The sequence below is a fragment of the Eulemur rufifrons genome, chromosome 2 (assembly GCF_041146395.1).
Source record: "Eulemur rufifrons isolate Redbay chromosome 2, OSU_ERuf_1, whole genome shotgun sequence".
NCBI classification, from domain to species: Eukaryota; Metazoa; Chordata; class Mammalia; order Primates; family Lemuridae; genus Eulemur; species Eulemur rufifrons.
Genome location: NC_090984.1, coordinates 124,083,425 through 124,102,672, shown reverse-complemented (window position 1 = coordinate 124,102,672; position 19,248 = coordinate 124,083,425). Strand labels below are relative to the sequence as shown.

At 59.9% G+C, this 19,248-nt stretch overlaps 1 protein-coding gene across 4 annotated transcripts; it reads right to left on the bottom strand.

Moving 5' to 3' along the window:
* Positions 1 to 587: 587 nt before the first annotated feature.
* Positions 588 to 9,537, bottom strand: AMN (amnion associated transmembrane protein). Of its 4 annotated transcripts, none has more exons than XM_069490356.1 (12): positions 9,463 to 9,537; positions 8,637 to 8,755; positions 8,503 to 8,547; positions 2,808 to 2,895; positions 2,372 to 2,580; positions 2,120 to 2,257; positions 1,897 to 2,005; positions 1,707 to 1,789; positions 1,346 to 1,508; positions 1,067 to 1,259; positions 904 to 997; positions 588 to 816 (listed from the first exon to the last, which is right to left on the bottom strand). In XM_069490356.1, the coding sequence occupies exons 1-12, from the start codon at positions 9,503 to 9,505 to the stop codon at positions 706 to 708; spliced, it is 1,395 nt and encodes a 464-aa protein (XP_069346457.1). In that variant the 5' UTR covers positions 9,506 to 9,537; the 3' UTR covers positions 588 to 705. The 4 variants fall into 4 exon arrangements, with proteins under 4 accessions (XP_069346457.1, XP_069346459.1, XP_069346449.1 ...); XM_069490358.1 differs by having other exon boundaries at positions 904 to 991; XM_069490348.1 differs by lacking the exon at positions 9,463 to 9,537 and having other exon boundaries at positions 8,637 to 9,449.
* Between the last annotated feature and the right edge of the window lie 9,711 nt (positions 9,538 to 19,248).

The window sequence follows — 19,248 nt, the reverse complement described above, 5'->3', positions numbered from 1 at the left end:
CGAAGCGCAAGGCCTGGCCTTGCAGTGACAGACACCCAACACCTACGTGCCATGGGCTGCCCGCCCAGCAGGACCCACCTGACATGTTCCATGCACTGTCGCGCAGCCCTGTCCCCATGCCTCTTGGTGCCCCCACAGAGGGGATAGGCCCACCCTGTCCCTCCAGAATGCTGCCCAAGGCTGTCCTTGTCCACCTGGCGGGTCCTCTCCCTGTCCTAGCTCAGTGGGGCCTGGGCCCGAGCAACTTGGCACCACGGTGAAGGGGTAGGGGGCAGCCCACCTCTCTCCGCCCTGCCCCTTGCTGGGGGCAGGTTCTTTCCTGGCTGCTCTTTCAGAGACAGGCACACCGCCCTATCACTTCTGGGTTCAACTTCACAGACCAGAGCCTCTGGCCGCCCTGGGCCTATCTGCTTATGGGTCAGCCCCGAGCCACTCCACAGGTAGCACCCAGGGCCGCCTTCAGTGGGTGGCCAAGAAGGACCCTCCCACTGTGCAGCCGCGGACCGGCAGGCGCCAGGTCCGCCTCCCAGCTCCTAAGCACGCAGGGGCGAAGGTGGGGCAGGAGGCAGCAGGTCCAGGCTGACAGCAGGTGCAGGGAACCCTTTATTGGGCAAGGCCTGTCCTTGGCCAGGGGGACGGGGAGAAGGTTAGGGTGGCAGAGGGTTGGGAGCCGGCAGGTCGGGCGAGGCGGGGACTGGTGGCGGCTCAGGCCTCGGCCTCAGCCTCGGCCCCGGCAAACAGCGGGTTGATGAAGTAGCTGTGGCTGGTGCCCCCAGTGTCTGCCTTCAGGAACAGGCTGGGCGGCCGCGCAGTGGGCTGCGGGGACACAGGCTCAGAGGGCTGCGGGCGCCTAGGCCCCGCCCGGGGAGGCCCCGCACGCCCTCCTGGGCCCTGGACCCTCACCAGCTCCTCGGAGGCCGCCGCGTCGAACACCGGGTTGTGGAAGCCCAGGGGCGCCCCGGCCGGCGCGGGGGCCGCCTGCTCGCGCCAGCTCCACCTGGGCGGGCACGCGGCGTGAGCCCCTGGGGACGGCGCCCGCCCCGCCCGGCCCGCCCGGCCCGCGTACCTGAGCCGCCCCGCGCGGCGCAGCAGCAGCACCGCCGGCAGCAGCGCCAGCAGCGCCAGCAGCAGCGCGGCCGCCACTGCACCGCCCACGAGCCCCGCGCTGGACCCAGGCCCATCCAGCCCCGCCGCGGAGCCGCCCCCGACGGGCGCGCCCGACTCCCGCATGGCGGCCGCCAGGACCCCGAGGGCCTCGCCTGCAACGGAGGGGCCGGCTCAGTCTTTGGGCGCGGCGGGGCGGGTGGGGGCCGGGGCGGGCGACGAGGGCGGCGCGCGCGGGTACCGTGCTCGGCGACGTCTGCCAGGAGCGCCCGCGCCAGCCGCGCCGCGGCGCCCGTCTCGGGCCTGGGCTCCGCCAGCACCACCTGGATCTCCGTGTCGGCCTCGCGGAGCTGGGGCGAGCGCGGCACCTTGGACACGGCCACCTGCAGCCCCTGGTACTGAGGCTGGGAAAGGGGACAGCGTTGGCTCGGAATTCAGCCCCTCGAGCCTGCGGGGACGCTGGGGCAGGGGCAGATGGTGGACAGTGGGCGGCGCGGCGGGGCCCCGGAGACCCTGCGGTGAGCTGTCCTAGCGGGGGTTGCCGAGGCGGTATGGCCGCGGTCGGGACGACCCCCTCCCCGCGCCTGCCGCAGCCCCATTACCGAGGCCAGAAAGGTGTCCAGCAGCCGCTCCCGGTACCGCTCCAGCTCAAACGCTGGACCGGGGGTAAGCGACACGACGGCTCCTGAGGTAGGAGAGCAGAATTAGCACCGTCGGCCCCGGTCGGACAGGGAAACTGAGGCGGGAAACGAGTCAGGGTCCGTCCCAGCAAGCAAGGACCGGGGTGCTCACCGCAGAGGTCGCAGCACTGCCCCTCGGGCCGGAGGGCGTCGTGGCAAGCGGCTCGGGGACAGCGGCCGCCCAGGGGCCGCAGCAGGGCCGCGCAGATCCACGGCTGGGCCTGGGGAAGCGGGAGCGGTGGTCGCCAGCGAGAGGGCCGGGCGGACGGCGGGGACGAACGGCGGTGCCCCCCACCCAGCGAGGCGCGCCCGCACCGCCCGAGCCCCGCGCTTACCTCAGCGTTGCCGCAGACGCAGCCGGACGGGTCGGCGCAGGCCTCGGCGCCCACGCTCAGCGCGCCCGGCCCGTGGAAGCGCAGGCGGCCGGCGCGGGACGCCAGGAAGGCGGCCAGGTCCTCAGCGCGCGTGAACGTCTGCGGGAGCGGGACCGCCACCGCCCCGGGCGGAGACACCGTCTGAGCGCGCAGCCCGGGCGTGCGGCCCCGCAGGCGGGTGCGGGACGTGGGACCCCCGCCCCCGCCGCTCACCTGACCCAGAGCCGACACGCTGCGCACGCGCACGGCGCCCGCGAGCCCCACGCGAAAGGAGGCGTCGGGCGGGAACACGACGTCGTCGTGGTGGCAGGGCACGCGGTCGGCGTCCACCAAGAAGAGGCCACGCGCCTCATCCCCAGAGCGCCACAGGTGCGGGTCATGCCAAGAGAAGCGGTCGGGGTCGCGGAAGAGCGCGGGGGCGCCTGCGCGGCCGCAAGTCCCTGAGCTACGCCCCGCCCCGCCCCGGACACGACCTCTTCCAAGCCCCGCCCTCGGACGCGCCCCTTGGTCCTGCCTCTGGGCACGCCCTCCCTCCTGGTCCCGCCTCCGGACACGCCCTCCCCTAGCCCCGCCCCTGAATACGCCCTCCCTCCTGGTCCCGCCTCCGGACACGCCCTCCCGAGCCCCGCCCCCGGCCCGGTGGCCTCACCTGTGCTGCAGTCCGGGTGCGAGCCCGCGTCGGAGGCACTGAATCCCGCTCCCGAGGCCAGGACGAGTTCCCCATCCAGCGGCAGGAGCTGCAGGAGGCGTGGGCTGAGGCGGCACCAGGCGGTGGTCCGGGCCAGCTCCGCACGCATCCCCGCCCCTGGGGTCCCCAGGGAGGAGGACCCGCACCGTGACCACGGAACCGGCCAGGGTGAGGTCAGGGCCGAGGCTAGCCGGGAGAGTAGGACACATCCATGGAAAGAAAGGGGAAGAGTGTTCTGCGTGGGGTTGGGTGGGGAGACAGCGTGTGCAAAGGCTCCAGTGTCCTGTAACTCTGAGCTGGAGGGTCACACGGGCCCAGAAGCAGGACCTTTGGGAGCTTGGGGCAGGGGCTGACACCTGCCAGGGCGCTGCCTTCCCCATACCCCTGAGAAACTGTACAAGGGAAGCGCTCCAGGAACTAAACTTTAAAACCTTGACAAGCCCCTGGGGAGTCTAAAGGCAGCTCTCAGCACCTGAGGCAGGGGAGGGGGTTCAGGTTGGGGCAGAGGGGTGCCGGAGGAGGCAGGGAGAGTAAGGGTGCCTTGAAGTCGCCCCTGCCGTCCCCCAGGCCTGGGCTCCATCATGGCAGCCCCTCCCCACAGTAGTTGGGCCACAGCCCAGGCCTCAGGTGTCAGCTGAAATGAGAGTGACTAACCAGCCGTCCCTCACTCCCACTGCCCCCAAGTCCCAGGCCCCCTTTCTCTTTTACCCTCCCCCATGATTTTCCCTCAACCAAGGGGTTGAGGGGCGGCCTGGGCCAGGGGAGCTGCTCGGGGCAGGGGCCTCAGCACTGTCAGGGCCCACCGGGCACAGCCCCGTGTCCCACATTGGGGGGCAGGGCCTGCCCTTCAGCCCTTCCCAGAGCTCTGCACCTGACCAGCAAACCAACACCCGGGGTGTGAGGTCCCAGGCCAGCTGTGCCCACACCCTCGCAAGACAGCTCCTCCACAGATGCCAGAGGAGCAGGGGACAGAGGGCAGGAATGTGCTGGAAGCAAAACAGTACCCCTGGAAGGGGAGGTATTGGAAGTGTGAAGCATAACCAAGAACACTTTTCTCAAAAGAACCAAAGGGAAAGCTGCCAATGTGAAAATCCCAGCAGCTGGATGGATGAGCACAACAGGTGAGATAGCATTGAGACCGTTCTGCTGAAGATGACTCGGGTGTTCAGGGCGAGGGCCCCAGGAGCCAGCAGGAGACACAGAGAAACCAGGAGACACAGGGGCAGACATCCAAGGCCAGAACTCACATGCAAGGTGGGGGAGAAGAGAAAATATTTGAAGAAACAATGAAGATGAACTTTCCAGATTTGAAGCAAGATGGGAAACCTCAGACCGAATGGTCGGAGTGCCAAGAGCTGCACCTACACAGGTGCCAGTACGTCCATGAATATCAGGGGTGAAGAGAACCTTCTGAAAGCTTCAGAGAAGAAAGAACAGGTCACCCAGGAAGGAAAAAAAATGTAGATTCAGATTTCTCAGCAACTACAATGATGCAAAAAGACAATAGTGTAATATTTTATATATGGAAGGAAAAGAACTTTCAATCTCGAATTTTCCATCCAGCCAAACTGCTATCTGCAGTTTGGTCTGCAAGCCTAAACGGCTTTGGAACGATGCTCACAAAGGCCTGCCCCAAATACATGCCCCGAGGAAGTAAGGAGGAGCAGAAATCCAGAAGCTTCCAAAAGACATGGGAAGTAACAGTGATGGAATGAATACTTTGGTAAGCTAATTGTTGCCTTTTTAAAAATCTAAAAACTAAGACTAAAATGTGATGGAGTGGGAGGGGGAGACCAAAGGGCACGGGCATGCACTAACGAACTCACTTGTTCAAGGGAACATACAGATATTGAAAGGTTTTTAAGAAATCAATAAAACTTAAAAAAAAAAAAGATTTTAAGAATCAGAACTACCAAACTTGAAAACCTAGATATTTATAATTTCTAGAAAATTTTGAAATGTCAGATCTGCCACAAGCAGCAATAGAGAATTTGAGTAGATCAGTAAGCATCAAAGAAACGTAAATGTTAGTCAAAGACTCCTCTCCCCTCTTCTCCCTCCAGACGCTTTTCCAGGTAAGGTCTACTACACTTTCAGAGACCAGTTCATTTCTTCTTATAGAAGTTGTTCCGGAAAACAGAAAAAAGAGGGGAAATTGCCAGCCCATTTTATGAAGCCAGTGTAATCTTGCTTCCAAAGCCAGATGAAGGACAGTACAAGATAAGAAAAATTGCAGGCCCATTTTACCCATAAATCAGATGCAAAAATCCTAAATAAAATATTAGCTAACTAGAGCCAGTAGTGTATTTTTAAAATGCTGTACAAAACCAAGAGTGAACCGTAACGTGAACTATAGATTCTGGGTGGTAATGACATGTGCGGGTGGGTTCATCAGTTGCGACAAATGCACCGCTCCAGTGGGGGGCGCTGTGCAGGGGTCGCAGGGGTGTACGGAGATCTCTGTACCTTCTGCTGAATTTTGCTGTGAACCTAAAAATGCTCTAAAAAATAAAGTCTTAAAGTTTCTTTAAATTAGATTTTAAAAATACATGGTGGTCAAGTAGGGTTTGGGTCCCAAGAATACAGGGACAGAGGAGTGGGGACTCCTCCATCCAGACTACCCAGCATGCATGGCGGTGTTGCAGCAGATGGCAGTGGAGGGTGTTGTGCCAGCAAAATCAATATATTATGGCAGCAGGAGTCCAGTGTCTTGAAGAAGTGGTACATTTTGTAGAGATGGGGTCTTGCTGTGTTGCTGAGGCTGGTCTCAAACTCCTAGTCTCCAAAGATCCTCCCACCTGGCTTCCCAAAGCACCAGGATTACAGGCTGAGCCACTGCACCGCCCTAGAAGTGATACTTTGACCTGCCCTGCCCCCAGGGGAAGGTGCCCAGAGGCTCAGTCTTGCAAGAAGAGTTCAACCTCAGGAAACTTCATTAATAGGCTAAAAGAGCAGGGGGTGTGGGGGGGGGGGCGGTCACATCTCAATCAGTGTAGAAAAAGAGACTAAAAAAGTTCAACAACAGATTTAGGATTTCTTTTTTTTTTTTTTTTTTGAGACGGGGTCTTGCTCTGTCTCCTAGGGTAGAGTGTGGTGGCATCATCATAGCTCACAGCAACCTCCAACTCCTGGGCTCAAGCAATCCTCCTGCCTCCGCTACTACAGGTGTGCACCATCATGCCCCCTTAATTTTCTATTTTTAGTAGAGATGGGGTCTCACTCTTGCTCAGGGTGGTTTCAAACTCCTGACCTCAAGCGACCCTCCCGCCTTGGCCTCCCAGAGTGCTAGGATTCCTGGCGTGAGCCACTGTGCCCCGCCTATTTATGATTTTTAAAAAAGCTGTTAGCAAACTAGCAATAGAATTTCCACAATGGAATAAAGTTTATGTACCGAAAACCTGCAGCAAACATTACACTCGATGGAGAAACTTGGAATGCGTCTCTCTAACGTGAGAACAAGACAGGGATGCCCACTTTTATCGCTTTTAACACAGAGTAGCCGTCCCAGCCCATGGAAAGAAAAGAAACAGAGGAGTTAGGACGGGAAAGGACGAGGAACAACTATCTTTACTTGCAAAAATGACCCCCTAGAGAATAATTTTTAGATATGGGCACCATGCATGACAGAAAGCAAACCTATAAAGTATTTATCAATTAGCCAAAGCCTTAGAAGACCCCTGCGGGGAACATTTTAAGACTATAGTAAAGGACATGGGTGACGTGAACTACCTGGAGCCAGCCCACGCTCTTGAAGGGCTGACTCGACAGTAAAAGCCGCTAAACTGCAGGTTTGTGGTGGCGGTGGCGGGGCGTCGGGTCGCCTACTCCACGGCTGCTCCGCAACCGCCAGACCCACAGAGCACCTCGGAGCAGAAGAGCGCAGCGGGGCACACACGGGACAGGCCAAGAGCCCGCGCGGCGGAGCCTCAGCCGCAGGGGGCTGGCGAGAGGTCGCGGGAACCGGGCCCCACACGCGCCCCGCAGGGCACAGCGACGCACTGTGACCGCGGAGCAGGGGTGGAGGGGACGCTCAAGCAAAACGCCAGACACGCAGGTGCCGCGCGACGGGCTTGCCCTGGTGGCCGCAGGGAGGTTCTATTCCGCCCGGAGCCGCGGGCGAGTCGGCTCCGGGACGGCGCCGGCAGCACCGACCCTCGCCCCGCTGGAGGGCGCGACAGGGGACGCCCCACAAGAAAGCCGCGCAGACCTTGGGCATGGCCGGGCGTGGGGGGGCGCCAAACCGGGAAACAAAGGCAGCGCGGACTAGCTCGGCCCGGCGGGCGGGGTGGGGGCCTGGGGCAGCGCCGGGTCACTCGGCCCCCGCCCCCGCCCCCGCCCTCGCCCCTGTTCCCGCCGGGGCTTTCGGGGCAGCGGGGCGAGCGCCGCCAGGGAGACGAGGAGGGGCAACCCACCCGGCGGAGCGCAGGGGTTGCGGACCAGGTGGGGAACAGGCGTCTTACCTAGTTCCCGGAAAAGGGAATGGGGCTCGCGCCCGGGCGGCTGGGGACGGACGCCAGGGCCAGGCGGAGAGCCCTGGTCAATGTGTACGCGTGGATGGATGGATGAGCGAATGAAGAAGGAAGAATGAAAATCGCTCCCCAAGCTCTCCCAAAGGTCGCCATCAAAGTAGCGAAGCCGGCGGGAGGGACCCAGACCCCTCAAGCAAACTACTCTGCCCGCGCGTCCCCGGCTCCCGCGCCCCCGCCGCTCCCTAGAGGTGCGCGGTTGCCTAGGTTGCGCGCGTGCTGCGGGGGCGGGGCCGCGCCGTGCAGGCACCGCCCCCACCCCGCGGCCTCCCGCCCCGCCCGCCGCACTTTAGTCTTCGGGCTGGACGGGGCGGGACGGATGTCTTGCCTGCCGGCCTGCGGGGACCTGGGGACCCTACCCCCGCGCGCGGCGCCCTCACTAAGGGGTGGCTGGTGCTGGCAGGTACGCAGGTGACAGGACAGCCGCTCGGGGAGGGTTTCACCTCGAAGAACTCCGAAGTCCGGTACGAAGCTTTCACCCAGGGCCCTGCAGCCCCTCGAGGCTGCGACTCTGCCCTTGTAATGTAACCAGTCCACAGATGACGGAGGCCGAATGGGCTGGGCCGTGAGCTGATAAAACTGCATTTTATGGACACTGAAATTGAATTTCCTATACTTTTCAAGTGCCACAAAATATTGTTTTTCTTTTGATTTTTTTCCCGACCGTTTACAAAGGTGAAAACCTTTCCTAGCTGGGCGTAGCGCTGCAGTCGGCCCCGTGCCGGGGCGAAGACGTCGGCCGTTCTCCGCGACGCTGCGGGCCGGCGCAGGACGCAGCGGTCCCCAGACTCCCGCGGTCACGGAACCCCTGCGTCCCTCCGGATCCCGCACACCAGCGCTGCGTGCAGCCTAAGGCGTAGTTCCAGGCCCGGGACAAGGACGGGCTTTGCGGGGAGGGCGTGCAGGGGAGGCTCCCCAGGGCGAGCCTTGGGGAAGACGGGCTGGGGCCGAGGCCGAGGGCTGTGGGGACAGGAGGCGCCCTCCCTCCCTTTCCAAGGGCACAGACGGCCCCTCCTGGGACCCCCCGCCTGCCCGAAGCTGCGCCCAGCTCGGGAGGGGCCGCTCTGGGGACGCGGCAGCTGAGCCAGACCGTCGCCCCCGCCCGCAACAACCGCAGCCCAGCGCCTTACCATGTCCGAGATGGCGTGACCATGTCGCACCAGGACCGACACCAGCTGCGGGACGAAGCCGCGTCAGCACCAGGTGGCAGGAGAATCCCACCCGCGCCCAGCCACGCAGGCCCCCAGTGGGGGCTCCCAGGCACCTTGTCCGCCGGGAACAAGACTGCGCCGCCCGCGCACGGGGTCCGGTTCTGGCTCCAGTTGGCGGCGGCATCGAAGTCGGTGTTGGGGACCCAGACTTTGTAGGCAGCGTGGGTCAGCGCTGGGGAGGGGGCGACTGAGTGCGCGCCCTGTTCTTGCCCGGACGTCCTCTCCCCCAGGTTGGACGACCCGCTCAGAGAGGCGCGGCGGCCCGGCGGGTCACAGCCGGGGCGCATATGGGGTCCCTCGGAGCATCAGGCCAGACCCCGCGGGAGCCCTGCCTCGGCGCTCTTGGACGGACTTCTGCTGAATCTGCAGAGCCCGCTCGGACGTGCCCTCCTACAAGACGCCCACCTGGATCGCCTCCCCGCCCCGCCCTGTTTGCCCGGCGCTGGAGCAGAGGATAGGGTGGTCAAGGACAGTGACAACGGGGGGATGGAGGAGGATGGGGCAGCGCAGGCCTCTTCCTCCGCCTTGAAATCAGGAGGGCTTTCTGGAGGAGTCCGACCAGGGCCAGGAACAGCAGCGGCAGAAAACGCACCCCAGCCGTGCGGAGAAGGGGCGGGGCGGGGGCAGAGCCGAGCCCTGACGGGGGGCTATGTCCTGAGGGAGCTGAGAGGGGCTCAGGAAAGGGGCACAGGTGGTCAGGGACCGCGACTCAGGCAGGCTGCGGAGCCACAGCGCCGTAGCTACTCTGGGCCGGGGCTGAGGACTGTGGCGGTGTCGCCTCCCGCTTCGCCCAGGCCGCACCCGCGCTCGCCCGAGGAGGGGCCCAGGCCGGATTCAGGGCCCCCCAAGCCCTCGCCGCCTGCCGCGCGCCCGGCTTACCGCACAGCTGCAGCCAGAGCAGCAGCCCGCCCCGCGCGCCCATCGCGCCCGCTCCAGCTCGCCGGCGGGACTTTGCCCCGGGGCCCACGTGACGGGGCGGGGCGGGTGGGGGCGCCGGGGTCGGTTACACATTCACCTCCGACTGAGCCTCTCCACACCCGCCCTCCAGCCCCGTGACATGCGGGTCGCGTGGGGCGGTGGGGCAGGAAGCAACTTGTGGGCTGTCCCCTTCTCTGTCCTGGGAGCCTGGGGCTGAAACCTAGTTTGCTCACCTGTCGAGGGCCCCTCCTGTCCCGGCCTGGATGGACTGTGGATGGTGGTTGGATGACAGAGGAGGAGAGTGGAGGGAAGGTACATGGATGGTCCACAAAGGTGGAGAATAATGGGTGCTGAGCAGTGGACAACTGATGGAGGGCAGCACGGATGGTGGGTGGGTGGGAGCTGGTGGATGGTGGCGGGGGAGGTGGTGGATGGATGATGGATGGTGGGTGGGCCGGTGGGAGGTGGAGGATGGGTGGACCGGCCAACGGATGGTGGATGAATACCTCCCGCATGAATGTGCCTTTATCCAACTAGTCTTTGCTTCTTCCTGAGCAAGATATTTCGCCGGAAGGAGCCCGCCGCTGGGGGGCGTGCTGCCTCTCCTTATGCCCTGGCAGGGGCTGCGACTTCTCTGGCCGCACTCTCTCCTGGTGGGGTTGCCTTCAGGCAGAGGCACCTGCTCTAGGGGCGTCAGCCCTGCCTGGGGCCAGGACGGTGGGTGCATGAGGTCGTAGGGTTTCCGCCTTGGCCCCCTGCTGGGCTAACATGAAATTCCATCCTCTGAGGTGGCCTCAACCAGGAGCAAAGGGGACATTTCTGGGTCATCTGTTTTGCCCTTCCTCTTGTATTGCTTCTCCTTGGGAAGAAAGCAGTTTTACTGATTGGGCCTCCTGGGACTCCACCCTGGCGTGTCCAGCTCTGCACCCCTCCACTCTGGCTCTCAACGCACAGAGATGTGTGGGGCTGAGCCAACGTCACCCCCCAGGGCCCAGAGGTAGCCCAGGCCTGCCCAGAGACTGGGGCTCCTTCTGACACAGGAAGTGGGCTGCACTAAGGGCCGCACCCAGGGGAGGCTGCAGGGGGCTAAATGGCTGGGCCTTAGGGAAACAGAACCTCTGGCCACTGCTGCCCCCCGGGGAAAGCCATTCCCAGAGAGACTGTGCAGTGTGGACGGCAGTGAGGCTGCCCAGGCAGTCAGGGGAGTCCCGGAAGAGGCAACAGTACAAGACAGGAAGGATGAGGTCACAGCTGCAGCCACAACGCAGAGGTTGAATTGCAGGTGGCAGAACAGGAGGGGCTGGGGCTGGCTGGCCATGGGGTGGTGGCATCCCCCACCCAGAAAGGGGCATCCCTGAGTAGAAACAATAGGTGGGTCCAGCTCTCAGAGGGTGGCCCAGAGAGAAGCTCACACGAGCCAGGCGTCAGGCACCATCCCCGGCCCTGAGCAGCCACAGCGTACTGGGACCACTGAGGAGAAAGACATAAGGCAAGGAGTGGCTTGTCCTGTCCAAGCAGGCTGTCCGTGCTGGGGCCGGGGCCACAAGCACTGCCACAGTAAGCCCTCACTGCCCCACAGTGCCTGTCACCTCAGTGACAGTGCACCAAGCTCCATGGGGGGGAAGTGGAAGAGGTGGAAGCTTCTGGAGCCCAGGCCATGGCCCCCGTGTGGTTTCCCACCTCCTGTGTGCCTGTAGCTGGCTGGAGTTCCCGGAGGTGACCTCAGGCCAGCAGAGCAGGGCCGACCACCTTACCCGGGTGTCTCCCTCTGGGCGTGTAGCCTCGGTGCTTCCCACACAGCCCTTGGGGCAGTGCCAGCCGTGTCCCCTTTGACAGAAGAGCAAACGGCTGTGCCCCGTGTGCAGTGCTCCGCTCCTAGCACCCGCCTGCTGCAGGAGCCCAGCCTCTGAGCCAACCCTGGGGTCAGGGGTCACTGGGAGTGGGTCCACTTGAAGCCACCGCTGGAGTGAAGGATGTGGACTTAGGGCGGTTCGACAGTTTTTTCCCTCAACCTTTAACTTTTTTTTTTTTTTTTTTGAGACAGAGTCTCACTCTGTTGCCCAGGCTAGAGTGAGTACCGTGGCGTCAGCCTAGCTCACAGCAACCTCAAACTCCTGAGCTCAAGCGATCCTCCTGTCTCAGCCTCCCGAGTAGCTGGGACTACAGGCATGCGCCACCATGCCCGGCTAATTTTTTCTATATATATTTTTAGCTGTCCATATAATTTCTTTCTATTTTTAGTAGAGATGGGGTCTCGCTCTTGCTCAGGCTGGTCTCAAACTCCTGAGCTCAAACGATCCGCCCACCTCGGCCTCCCAGAGTGCTAGGATTACAGGCGTGAGCCACCGCGCCCGGCCACAAACTTTAACTTCTAATCAAGGATTAAGACCCCCAGGCAACACTGAGGCGCTTAAGGGACACAGGCCCCCAGCCTCAGAGTGACTTGCCACCGCACAGTCAAGACATGGGCAGCGGCGACACTTCACACAGCCCTTTGGTTCTCCTGGTCTTTTTATTTAACAAGAAATAGTTGATTTGGGATTCAGTTATGCAACTGGGAACATCCTGGACTTCACAATCCAGAATCCAGTCTAGGCTTTTGCCACCGGTGACTCCCGCAGTGTCTCACCAAGCACCCGGCCCCAGGCTGCCCTGGCCTTCCTCTCTGGTATCACTCACCCTACTTAAACGGACCCTTCACAACGGCTGCCTGTCTCCCCAAGTAGTTTTGAGTTTTAGTCCAGGCTCTTCCCGGTGTGGGTCCTCAGCCGGGGTTTGGACACTTCTGCTTCCGAGTGCAGAGACGACACCACCTCACAGCGCTAGCCGAGAGCCGGGCGCCAGGGGCCTGGTGAGGGAGACTCCACCTGCTGCCGTCTCATCATTTCCTTCATCGCTCAGAGCACAGCGGGCCTGTCCTGGTCCCCTGAGCTAAGAGGAGGCATGTAGAGGTCACAAGGCAGCCTGGCTCCCTCCCCAGGCCTGGACCACGACCCTCTGTCCCCAACGCCTGGTTAAAAGCAGGACAGAGGCAGGTGACGGCCTACTCTGCACCTGTGGGCTGGACTTGGCCCCTCCTCCCCCTTGAGGTCTGGACATCAGGCTGTGGGCAGGAAGCCCGAGTCCCTGGGAGGAGCAGCTCAGAACCCCCCGATTTCTCACCAGCCTGCTTCTTGCTGCTGGACCACACGACCTGTGCAGGCAGCCCAGGGCTGAAGCTGGCTCCACAGGTGCCCCGCAACGCCCTGAGCTGCAGGTCCGAACCCAGAAGGTCTTCCGGTTTCCTGCCCATTTCCTTTCCTGCAGGACCCAGAGAAAGAAATCCCAAAGGGAGAAAGAAAAGAATCTAGTTTCTGAAGTCCTGGCTAGTCAGCCCCCTGTAGTGGCATCGACACTCCCCAGTGTCCGTGGCACACGCTGGGTCTCACTATGTTCTGGTTGGTTGAGGCCGCCGGGGGACCCCTGGCTTGAATGCCCTGGAAGGTGGGTGGAGCGCAGGCCTCCACCACAGGATGTGAGGACGTGGGGCCCCCTAGACGGAGGGACCAACGAGGTTGTGTTTCTGGGGCAGCTCCTGGGAGCCAAGGTAGCCACAGGCTCCTGTCACGTATACAGGGTGGGGACTGCCTGGGCCCTGGGCAGACTCTCTGGTGGCCCATCATGGCTGCTGCCAGCCTGGGCACGGTGGGAGCAGGGTGGACCTGCAGAAAGGGCCAGGCTGATGGGTCAGTGCAGGACCCCCAGGCGAGGCCCTGGGACCCTGAGGGAGGACCTTTGTTCCTGGGCCCACCCCTTCCTACTGCCTGGTGGGCCACACTGGAGGCTGATGGCATCTCCTCTGGATCTGGCCCCTGAGCTGTGCCTTGGAGGAGAGGGAGGGGCTGAGCAGGGTGGGAGGGGAGGATGCTGGAGGAGGGCTGAGTGGTTCCCCCCACCTAATAATCTGGGGGCCCTCCAGGGAGATGCAGGGCTTCCTGCCACCAGGCCTGACCCAGATAAGCACCTGGAGGAATGAAGATGGGCCACAGTGGCGGTGTCGGCCCAGGACCCGCAAACACCCAGCCATGGGCAGCTGCGTAGAAAACTGCTGCCCGGAGCTGCCCACAGCTGCCCCCATGTCAGCACCGGCATTAACTCAGCAATGACCCCCTCGTTTCAGAAAGGAGTCAGGCGCTGTCCTTCCATGCTAGAGGAGGACCTGGAGCCTCTACCACAAAGTGGTAGAGCGGAGACCGATCCCAGGTCTGTGGCATCTGGGCAGGAGGGCAGGAGGTCCTGTTCTGGACCAAGCCACAGACTTGAGAGCCTGGCCCCCAGGACTCCCTCGAGGTCAGAGCCATCGCCTGAAGGAAGGCGACAGGCTACAGGCAGTACCCCACGTAGCTTACAGGCCCCTTGCTCAAAACTGCTGAGGATTGCCAGACGGCAGCAGCGAGACAGCCACACAGGCCTCGGCCCAGCGGGAAGGAGGGCCCCTCACCTGGAGCCCGGCCTGTGAGACACAGTGTGGTAAGAAGCGAAGACTCGGTAGTCAGATTTATTTTCCTCTAATAAGACAGTTTAGCATTTCAAAGTTTCGCATTCTACAGTCTTACAAACTTTAGTTATTAGCATCAGAAACACAAAAACATTGCAAGACCTCAAAACACAAATAAATACCAAATAAAACCACACATAATATACAGTAAACAAAAATATAAAACATAATAATGCTATCAGAAAATAAGACATGTTGCTAACTCATGAACAACATGATTATTGCTGAGCAATAACTTATACTTTTTGTTTTTTCTTAGAAGAGCAGAAAAACACAGGACGTGAATCACTGGTCACAATCACTTGGACTGTCAAGATGGGTCCTCACAGCAAGCGGTTACTACAGACGGCAATTTCTAAAACAGGCAGATTAAAGATAGAGTCAAATGAGAGACAGGCCTTCTTTGGTCTTTGTTTTTGGGTAATAGAACTGAATACAAGTGTGCCGTCAGAGAAAAGAATGCAATTCTAAAAACGCTACACAATTGTCTACATTGATTTACACACTTCCTTTATCACAGATGTCGTTCTGTAGATATTTCTTATAGAAATCCTTGGAAATAATGCCGGCTTTTGTGTTTTCCAATTAAGTCATTTAGTTTGCTGTTGAAGGTTATCTTACTTGTCTGAGGGGCTAAGTTATAAAAACCAACCGCCACTAATTACAGGAGTGGTACAGCGATCCTGGACTTTTAACCTTTTTCACGGCGAGAGTTCACAAGACAGACTGGGACACAGCACAGCAGGAGAAATGAAATGCAAGCTCTGCTCAGCCTTGAGGGCCTCCTCAACCGCAGGACGCTGGCCCCAGGGCGGCCACAGTGCGGCACGCCTGCCCTGCAGCGGTGTCCAGGACACCTGAGGCAGGTGGAAAGAGCCCCCGGAAGGTTTCCGGGCCTCACCTCACGCCCCTGCCAGGCCAGCTCCCTAATGTCACAGTGCATGGGACAGTGAGCACCAGCCAGGATGAAACAGTGACGAGGCCCAGGCTACCTGCCAACGATGACCCCATGTGACCTAGACCCTAATGGGCACACTCTACTTTGGAGAAAACAGAGCTACTGAGATTTGCAAACGGAAGACAGAACCATGATCTTGGGCTGAGAAATAGATTTGGGTGACAGACCCTCATTCATCTCACAAACACCAAAGTGAAGGAGCTCTCAGAACTCTCCCTGGCTCTCCTTCTGCAGTCTAACAAGATCTGGACTAAAAGTGAAAAAACAGTATTTTACAGCTCTGCCTGAGCCCTTTCCAATGCACTAATTACCCCAAGCAGGGAGGCATCTGGGAGGGCGGTGGGAGGGGCAAGAGGCCCCCCAGGGAGTCTCACGCTGCCCCCTGCTGGGCTGGAGTGTCTGGCGGCTGCCACCCCGCCACGTGCAGAGGGAGGAAGGCGTTGAGCTCTCCCTGGTCTCCCTTTGGGCCCCCTCAGGACACTGCTGTTGTTAGAGGATCCATCCAGATGCTGTTTGCGTTGCCAGACACTGTCCACTGGCTGCATATGCTGGGCCCACCACAGGTGACACCACTGGACGCTGTCCAGCGAAGGGGGCACCATAGCTGATGACATCGGGATAGCAGGCATCCACTGGGACACTCGGCCCCTGACCCTGGAGCAGACTGGGGTGGGCCTCCTGTGGTCATGGGGAAGCCTTCTGCCAAAGAGCCAGTTCGGTGGACACTGGTGGCAGTGGGTCTGCAGGGCCCTGGTGGAGGCAGGTGGGTGCCCAGGAAGCAGGAGCCACCACACTTCACCCCGTGGCTCCCTGGTGTCACAGGCCAAGGAGGACACGAAGAGGGGCAGGGAAGGAGCAGAGCTTCCCAGTTCAACCAGCTGTTTTGGCATCAAAGGGATGTGGTGCCATCCCTCGGCAGAGGCTGCTCTGGGAAGGGGTCATGGACTGGAGTCAAGACACAGGCCACCACGAGGACCCTCCTCTGCCCACCTGCACGTGAACACACACTGGCATGTCAAGGCCTTCGCCCAGGACTCCAGCGAGACTTGCTCTCGGGGGGAAAAGCACCACCTTCTTGCTTGGCAAGTCTCAGAACAATTCAAATTCCTGTCTTGCTGCTTCTGCACTACCTATGAACCTGGGGAGCCCAAAGCCAGGCTTACAAACACAGTCCCACTTAGGCCGACCCCAGCCTAGCCAGGAGCCAGAGCCAAGAGGCCCAGCCGGGGCACCACAAAGCCCTACCTCGACCCCCCGGCCCCCTCAACCTCGCTGTGAAGGCCCCCCACTCACAGCTGGCCACAGCCCAGCCCCCACACCGTCACAGACACAGCCCGACTTCCAGCCACTCAGGCTCCACTGGCACAAGCCCTAGGACCAGAGGGTCAGGCTTCTGAGCCCCGTCATGGGCCTGCTGCAGCCTGTGCGTGGCTTGGCGTGGCCGCAGGAAGAGCTGTGCCCGTCACGTGTGCCTGGCCCAGACCACTGCAGCCACCAGTGGCCACCTCCACCCCAGCATCCTCACGCACACCCAGAGGGGGAGAGGCCGGAGCCACAGGGTTCAAGAGAAACTGCTTGAGGCAAGTAGAAACAGGAAGTTGTTCTCATTTCCATTGGGAAGGTGACAGGGTAACAGACTGGCTTAATTCATGCACAAAGGACTCAGCGTTGGTTTCTTTAAAGTATCGAACAGTCCTGTCCTGCTGGGAATTCTGTTAGTTTTGGTAAAAGGGAAGCATACACAGAGACCCCCAGAGCACATGCCCACCCTGCACGCTGGCTGCCCGGCCCCTGGCCTGCCGGGCAGCTGGGCCTCAGCCAGGAGGAGACCAGAGCCTGGGCGGCCCAGGCGGCAGACACCGGGCAAGGGCACCGAGGAGTCTAGGATGGAGCGACACAGGCACGTCCACAGCCAGGACAGCTTGAAACACGGTCCAAGCCACCTTCCCACACGTCCCGAGTACCCGAGAGATGTACCCAGAACAGAGACCAGAAGGTACGTGCCCCCCCCCACCCAAGATAATCAAATCACATCAAGATGAAGCTTATGACACAGGCCAAGCCTCACCCTAGAGGACAGTGCCGGTTACTCAAGTTACATCCTGTGGGCCCTCAGGTGGGAGGCCGGGGAGCCCCGCTGTATCCCATCAAGAACATCTGTCTAGGAAGAGCTACCAGGAATGTCCCACCAACAAGTGATGATGGATGCTTCCCAGAGTGCTTCTGGGTGGCCCACACCCAGACCAGGACTTAAATCCAGAGAGGGGGAAAATCTTTTTTACCAGACCAAGATGTTGCTTACCCTAAAATTTGTTTGAATATTGTACACACTTTTAGTGACGGGAAAGGAAGTTGCAGGGTGTCCCTGTTGTTAATCCCTGGCCTCAGGAAAGCCACCTGAGGCCAGGTAGGGACTGCCAGGAGGTCCTCCCTCCTTCAGGCCTCCAGGGTAGACCCGGGGGATAGCCCTGGAGAAGGTTGGTGACACCTTCGAGGGAAGAGTGTTTTCTGAGCTTCTGCAGGAAGTCCTTCCTTTATGAGCAGGGACACATGACTCCTTTATGGAGACAAAACCAATGACACCAATTTGCCCCCAAAGCAATCCCAGGAGAGTGGAGAAAGGAAAGGCAGATGAAGGACGACCAAGCATTTTAACCACGAAAGGGCATGGCAGGCGCGTGGAACCAGTGAGGTCCCTCGTGGAAGCACGGGGATGGGTGTGTGACAGGAGGGCACTTCCAGCAGGCACTGGGGCGAAGGCACACCCAGGACAGACGGCAGCACCAGAGACAAGGTGGGCCACCAGGCACCAGCCAAGCTGTCCCCGCGCGGCCATGGGGAGAGCCCAGAGGCAGGCAGTCTGAAGTGCGCGGCCCAGCTGGCCAATCGTGGGCGCGGCTGTTGGACAAGTGGCACAGGTGTGGTTCGCACACATTGGTTTTGCCTAAGAAGCACCCGTCACGTGTAGCACCCATCAGTGGTAAGAGCACCATGAAGCGTGGTGCATAGCAAAAGGGGCACAGGGCAGGGCTCCAGGCTTCTCATCACAGTTGGACCTTTGAGAGACAGTAAACAGTGAGTTGAGAGAATGCCGTCCGGGCAGGCACAGGCTGGGACAACAGGCCCTACGGCCACCCCTCCTGCCAGGGTGGTGGTTTAGGAATGCCCGTCAATCAGCTGGGGCAGGCTCCCAGAGCAGCGGTCTCGAGAGTGCTCAGAGGGTTCTGCTTCGAGCTGTGTGGGCCCGCACGGCCCAGGTGGGGGCACGGAGAGGCTCAGCTTCTGCCCCACACCTGCCTCCCTCAGGGTGGGACCAAGCAGTACTTGGACCAGGCAGCTCACTTTTGGGGCCTAGAGATTTGGAATCTGCAGTAATTAAGTAGTAGAGGCTCCAGAAGCCAACGGTGGAGCCTGGCTTCCCTCAGCGGGTACGGAGTTGTCTGAGGGCCTTGTAGAGACAAGGATCTAGTGGTGGAGAGAAAAGTCTGGTTAAACTAGCACTTTCTAGAATTATGCTGAACACAAACCCAGGGTCGAGAAGCAGCATGTCACATCTAAGGCACATGTACCGTATGCCACCATCTCTATGCAAAGATGTTGCTTTCGGAGATCATTAACAAAACGCAGCAAGATGACAGAATGAAGAGACACACCTGCCGGGCCCTCAGCACAGACCCCTGCCCACCCCTGGACACTGGACACAGAGACCAAGGCCGGTGCTGTCAGCCACAGAGGGCTTGTCTGAACACATGGGGCAGAATTTTAAAAACTACAGGATTTTGTTCAGAACTCCAAAGTTCAACTAATGCCCTATTTTAGGGTGAAAACAATTATAAATCTGAAAATGATGCACAGCATCCATGAGCAATGTTCCTTTCATAATAATTTTGAAGTAGTGTCATTAACTACGACAGATATTGAAGGTTTACATTTCTAACGAGAAATAACAACAGATTGAATATTCTCTTTCCTATCACAAGTGATAACCAGTGTTTGATATTTTACATTTTCTTCCAAGAAATATCAGTCTATCAACGTTTTAAAATAAAATGTTTGCAGTAACAATTATTTGTAGAACTTTAAATTAAAAAATGATTCTGAATTTAGAGACTTTCAAAAAAGACCTAGGTGTACTTCAGGGTCTTCTGACAAACAAATTATTAAAACAGAGACCAGATGAGGCCTTAAAAATAGACAATATACTATATTTGAAACAAGGTTGCACTCTTGAATTTTAGAATGAATATATCAG

Coding starts and splice junctions, on each gene's coding strand:
- AMN (XM_069490348.1), bottom strand. CDS start 8,870: ATGCGCCCCGGCTGTGACCCGCCGGGCCGCCGCGCCTCTCTGAGCGGG. Junction 2,896..8,502: donor GTCACGCCATCTCGGACATG/GTAAGGCGCTGG, acceptor CGCCTCCTGCAG/CTCCTGCCGCTGGATGGGGA. Junction 2,006..2,119: donor GCGTCTGCGGCAACGCTGAG/GTAAGCGCGGGG, acceptor CCGCTTCCCCAG/GCCCAGCCGTGGATCTGCGC.